The sequence below is a fragment of the Mya arenaria genome, chromosome 3 (genome assembly GCF_026914265.1).
Source record: "Mya arenaria isolate MELC-2E11 chromosome 3, ASM2691426v1".
Classification (NCBI taxonomy): Eukaryota; Metazoa; Mollusca; class Bivalvia; order Myida; family Myidae; genus Mya; species Mya arenaria.
The window spans coordinates 26,242,001-26,248,073 of NC_069124.1; the positions used below are offsets into that span (position 1 = coordinate 26,242,001).

The 6,073-nt window shown below is 36.6% G+C and overlaps 1 protein-coding gene across 1 annotated transcript; it reads right to left on the reverse strand.

The window, feature by feature from the left end:
* Positions 1–10: 10 nt before the first annotated feature.
* On the reverse strand, positions 11–5,653 carry LOC128225890 (5-hydroxyisourate hydrolase-like). The gene is made up of 4 exons (XM_052935789.1): positions 5,501–5,653; positions 3,375–3,508; positions 2,986–3,118; positions 11–576 (listed from the first exon to the last, which is right to left on the reverse strand). Exons 1-4 carry the CDS (start codon positions 5,651–5,653, stop codon positions 484–486), a joined length of 513 nt encoding a protein of 170 aa, XP_052791749.1. The 3' UTR covers positions 11–483.
* Between the last annotated feature and the right edge of the window lie 420 nt (positions 5,654–6,073).

Consider the following 6,073-nt stretch of genomic DNA (forward strand, 5'->3'; position numbering starts at 1 on the left):
AATAAATTCCATCTAAGGAACATTTTCCAAATAATTATTGAGTTTATCATATATAATTTTGCTACTTTCACAATGGAATAAATTACATCTAAGGAACATTTTCCAAATAATTATTGAGTTTATCATGTATAATTTTACTACTTTCACAATGGAATAAATTACATCTAAGGAAAATTTTCCAAATAATTATTGAGTTTATCATGTATAATTTTACTACTTTCACAACTGAATATATTACCATTCAGGAAAAAAAACAATTCAAGGGATTTAATTAACAGCATAGCCTGACATATATTTCGACGAATTGTTTTATGACCTTGACATGCATACATTCAGACACTATCTGGCAACACTTTATTCGTGGTCTAAAAAGTCAAAACACATCCGAATGTCTTGGTTTATACATAATAAACCACACTAAGTGTTATTCCCGGACGTACTAATATAAACTAACTATCTTATTGTTGGTGGACGGATGGACTGTCAGCTGCCATGATATGTGGTGTAGCCGTGTGGAGACAGCAACAGCGGCACGTGGTAGTGGTTGTCTTGGCCCGCTTTCACGCGGAACACGACCTGCAAGTGCAAAAAGTACGAGTCAATAATCATCTTAATCGTAATTTAAAAACAGAAATGTTCAATAAACGAACATATCGACATTCTAGTAATTGGGTCGATTGATCAGAACTTTGTTAAGTTAACAACGTTGTTTACAGCATTGCAACGCCGCATAGCAGCATCGCCGCATGAACGTGTTTTTTTTTTTCGCTTATGCGGTGAGTTTCAACGCATAAACAGGACGACCTCGTTTATGCGGTGACGCTCAACGCATAAAGCAGAAATTGCTTATATGGGGCGCAACTGTGCCTTTTTGCCACATAAAGAGGATTATTTTAATAATTTATTATTAAGCTAAATATATTTCAACAAAAACGATGTTGATGACGTTGATGATCATGATGATGAGGATGATGATGAGGATGGTTGTGGGGATGATGATGGTGGTGGTGGTTGTGATTGTGGTGATGATGATGATGGTGGTTGTGATGATGTTGTTGGTTATGATGATGATTAAGATTAGGGCGTAGCATATTACTCTCATTTTTTTTAAAAATACGGGAAAAGAAGGTAGGCCAATTGGTCAAATTAAAGGTATAATTTTAAAGTTGAGCCAAAATTGAAAGTTGAAAATAAATTATTACTCCCCTTGGAGTGTTCTACCTATTCTTGGTTACAAATGACTAGTGCATAAAAGCACAATCAATGAAAGAAATGCGTCCATGATGACCCTATATCAGTTATCTGAGTCCTCTTGTTCAAGTGCCCAAAACTAATGTTGTGTTGATTTTTTTGGAAACAATCTAATCTTCAAAAGTTTTCCTTTCGTTGCCCTGGCAACCAGAGATATACGCTGATGACCTAGACGTGAATAAATTTCACAATCGCACAATTACCAGTGGTTCTTGACAAGGAAATAGTTCTTAGCTCATCTGAGCACAAAGAGCACATGTGGAGCTGTGAGGATTGTTTAATTTCTGTTGTTTGTCCGTCGTTAACAATTGACTTTAAAAAAAACACGTTTGAAATGACGTTGAAAGTGCGCATTGTCAAGGGTACATACCCGTCAGTCTGACAAAAAGGCGATATATATGTTACGTCATACGACGATTTTCTGATTGTCCCAAATGACGGTGTTGTGCGTTGTCGTAACATATATTCCCGCCTTTAGTCGGACCAAGCGTCATTTCAAACGTTTTCGCAGAATATTAATTAGTTTGGTTCACATTTAAACAGATCTTACTAAATCTTTGTCAGAATTTACGTCTCTAAAAGTCTAGTTCAAAGATTGGTTAAGTGGACACAAAAAAAACTCCGATCTTGATGAAACTGTATCAATCACTATTGTACTAGTATGTTTTTAATTGTTTTTATGCGGCGAAATTGTGCCTTTTTGCCACATAAGAAAGTCCTGTTTATGCGTTGAAAATCACCGCATAAACGTGGTCGATTTCGTTTATGCGGCGAAGCTATTATGCGGCGTTCAAACAGCATCGTGGGTAGTTTTAGGTAACACACCACCATTGTTATTCCCTATATAATTCAATGTAAAATTATAATTTTTAGACAACATTTAAAGGCATTTCGAGCGAATGCAGGCTATGATAACCACATATAGTCTTAAAGTACAAGCTCTAAATTACCTTTTAAGCCAATAAAAAGGGGGGGGGTCAAGTTATTCCTAAGAAAAATCACTCCACTTGAAAAACAAACTCTAAAAATTGCACCGTCCGCCATGACAGATCTTCCAAAATGACCTTTCAGCTATAGGGCAGCGGTTTATGCTTTAATCTCTACTCTAAATGATAAATCAAGCAGGAATAGATACTTAAGGTATAAAAGTTTCAGGAATAATGATAGCTTTGATTTACAGTGTATTGAGCATGTGAAAACATGTCTATCAATCATAAGAACATTTTTTATTAAGAATTTTCCACACAACGGAAGTACATATGACGTAATGGTGACGTCATTCCTTTAAAGGTGAAATATTTGATGGTGTGCTCATATATGTAAACAAAACAAATAGAGATGAAAATCTAGTTAAAGATAATGCGGATTACATATGCATCCAACTTTCAGGCGCAGTCAAGGTTTTGATGTAAAAAAATGGCAATAACAACTGGCTAAACAATCGGCCCATTTTGTACAATAGACTTTTCGTTGTTAAAGAAGGATCTGCCACCTGCCTTTTACCACTAACAGTACTTTGATTTTAAAGCTTTCACTCAGCAAACAGCAGATGTGTTAAAATTAAAACGTTTTTTTTGCGCTATGAAAATGATGTACGAGAATTCCATTAATACGTCGACAATGGGTTGTCGTTTTTTAAATCCCCGAAAGATTAATTCTAACATTATTTACGAAGAGGGTTTTCCACTTTTGTTAGAAAGGCCGCAGCTGTGCACGGCTAGACCCAAATCTTACCTCAACATAAGGGAAGAAACCGGTGGCATTTTGCTTCCGGAAGTAAAGGTCTGTATCAAAGTAGAACCTGTACACTTCCGGTTGTAGGTTACCCCCCTTGAGAAACTCGCACCGACCGTCGTTGTCCGTACGTCTGTGAAGACATACGTAACTATGTGTGTAGTTTACTTTATTTTATTTTTAAAAGCAAGTTTGAGCAAAATCGGACAAACTTCATTTCTACTGAGTGCGCTAGTTCTGAAACACGTAACTTGTCTTGGACTGTTAGGCAAAAATGGACGGTAAACTGATTTTTTTTTATTATTAAAAAACACTCCTAAGCATGAACAAAGTAAACATAAATATTTTATGAGAATTTAAAACGAATGAAAACAGAATCCCAAACTTACCCTTGTTCAAGTTCCTCAAAAACGCCTTTAGAGTTTCGAAGGGACAGAATCACAGGTACGCCACCAGCAGGAGTACCACGTGCTGTATCTAGCACGTGCGTGGTCAGGCGAGGTCCCGCCGCTCCAAAGTTGATCTGTAGGGAGAAGCAATGTTAACCAAAAATGTTATATCAGAAATATTGACGGACTTTCGTGGGAATGCTTCCAGTAGAGTTCTTCGTACAGTTTACAGTTTGCAGAAAGTATGTCGACAGACAAAGCCAGTCCAGTCGATGAAAAGTCACAAATATCCAGTGACAGCACTACGGATAACGTGCCGAATACAGTGTTCAACTAAGCGACGACCGACTGATCCTCATTAGAAATATCGAGTTGTTGAACTTCTTTATGATGAACATGATTTATGTTTTGACATTATCTTAATGCAAATATTCTTCTGCTCTCATGAGATGTGTATCTACTTCCAGCCAAATCCTTTCTATTAATTAAGTTTTGTGTATAATATTGCATTAGAATATTCTCTTGAAAATAAAAAATATTTACACTAAATATTCTGAGGAGTATCCCAAATAAATTTATCTTTTTAAAAGAAACAAATAATGAGAAAATATATATCCAGACTCACTGCAGTAACGTTTGTAAGGTAAAATAGAAATCTCGGTAGCAACATTTTGCTTGGACACTAGCTGTCTCTAATGAATCGTCGTATTCCATTGCGCATATGTCATATAAATTACACTGCTCAAAATTTGCTAAAGGTCACACTGATATACTACCAACATATCATCCTTGATTTATAAGAGCTTTTATATAATAGGTTATTTATACTAATATATGGCTGAATTTCGTATTTGTATTTAGTAAACAAAACCTTGATCCAGAACTCGTGTGATATTTGTTTATTGTTCTTTTAAAGATCTTTATGGTAAATGATAAAATGAATGGTGTATTTTTGTTTTCAAAAAAAAATCGTTATGTTGTGTCAAATATTTTGATTAGCATTGTTTTCTTCCTTTAAACTACATATTTAGTTTACGACAGCCTTTGAACATACAAGCGATTTCCACAACGCAATTCAAAAACGGTGCCAGTGTAAATGGCAGACACGTGACAAACTTCCATGTAGTTATTTGTTGACAAATAAAAATATGTTATGTAATAATTTGCTTTTTAATGATGACAGATGAAACAAAAGTTACGAATTTTGAAAGGAATACAAATATGGGTTAATACTTTTAGAGTAAGACGACTTCAAACTTTAAAAATAAGGCATTTCATGACGCACAAAAATGAAAACTCTGGGTAGCTCGAAACACCTGATAGCTCGAGGTTTACGGTCGAGCTCTGGCCTCCTCGAGTTATCGCAGTTTAACTGTAATTGATTTGTCTACCTACAATAATTGCTGGTGATCCTTAGCAGTTTTGGGCTTTATATATTTGTATACATGTTCATACATGGACAAGTTTTATCTTTAGATAGCCATGAGCAATTGAACTATGCACAGATGTTGAACTCCCAATAGCTTAATGGTCAATTGTTACTTGCTATGTAGATATACAGGCGGTGTTCCGTGATGTTACGTAGTGTTTTTGAAGCGAAGAGTGTTGGTAGTGACTACCCTAAATTCGTTTGATAATTCGGAATCGTGCAATGGAACTTTTCGCTTAATAGACATCATTAACAGAATCATCGTAACCTTGATTGGACTCAACAACCATCAAGCATAGATTCAATATTATCATGATTATCTTCGCCGACGCTGTCGTTCTCAGTGTTGATGATAATGATGACATGACGATGACGTCGCAGATGATTAATGATGATGATAATGATGATGATGATTCTGCTGCTGCTGCTGCTGCTGCTGCTGCTGATGATGATGATGCAGCTACAGCTGCTGCTAATGCTGCTGCTTCTGATGATGATGATAATGATAATGCTGCTGCTGCTGCTGCTGCTGCTGCTGCTGCTGATGATGATGATGCTGTTGCTGCTGCGCTGCTGCTGCTGCTGATGGTGATGATGATGATGATGATGATGGTGATGATGATGATGATGATGATGATGATGATGATGATGATGATGATGATGATGATAACACAAGTCAAACAAAACAAAATCTTACATGTTTGACATACGTCTTCAGCCGTGCCGCCGATGGTCTTTGATAGTTCGTGTCGTAGGCGATGTTGTCCGTTCCGCTGTCGTGCAGACGTACGATCGTTTCCCGTGCATTTCCCGGAAACCCCACATTGTCGTTTGATCCACACAATGGCATCTCGCGACCTAGGTTAATAAAAATTATTTCCAAAAGACTCTTGAATGAATTGATACTAGTGCTGCATATCCGTTTGAGTTTTCGCCTTAACGTTATCTTAGATAGATGTTTACTCAAATTAAAATCAATTTTGTTTTAGCCGCTGCCAAAAACTCGAACATGTACAAATCTCAAGGCAAACAAATCGAGTTGATATAAAACTGGCTTTTCATTGAAGACCGGTAAGGCCATATTGACTGAAATCTTTTGACTGGTGTTTTGGAAGTTATGACTGATCTTTAAGGTCTTGCAGTCCGCCGACGTTAGAAAACCAAATGTCTGGCGTTTGGCAAACGTTAGCCTATATCTTAAAAACATGTTAACCAGAGTAAAGCATTTCATTCATATCAACCTGGACCAAACATCGACCCCTGCACTAAT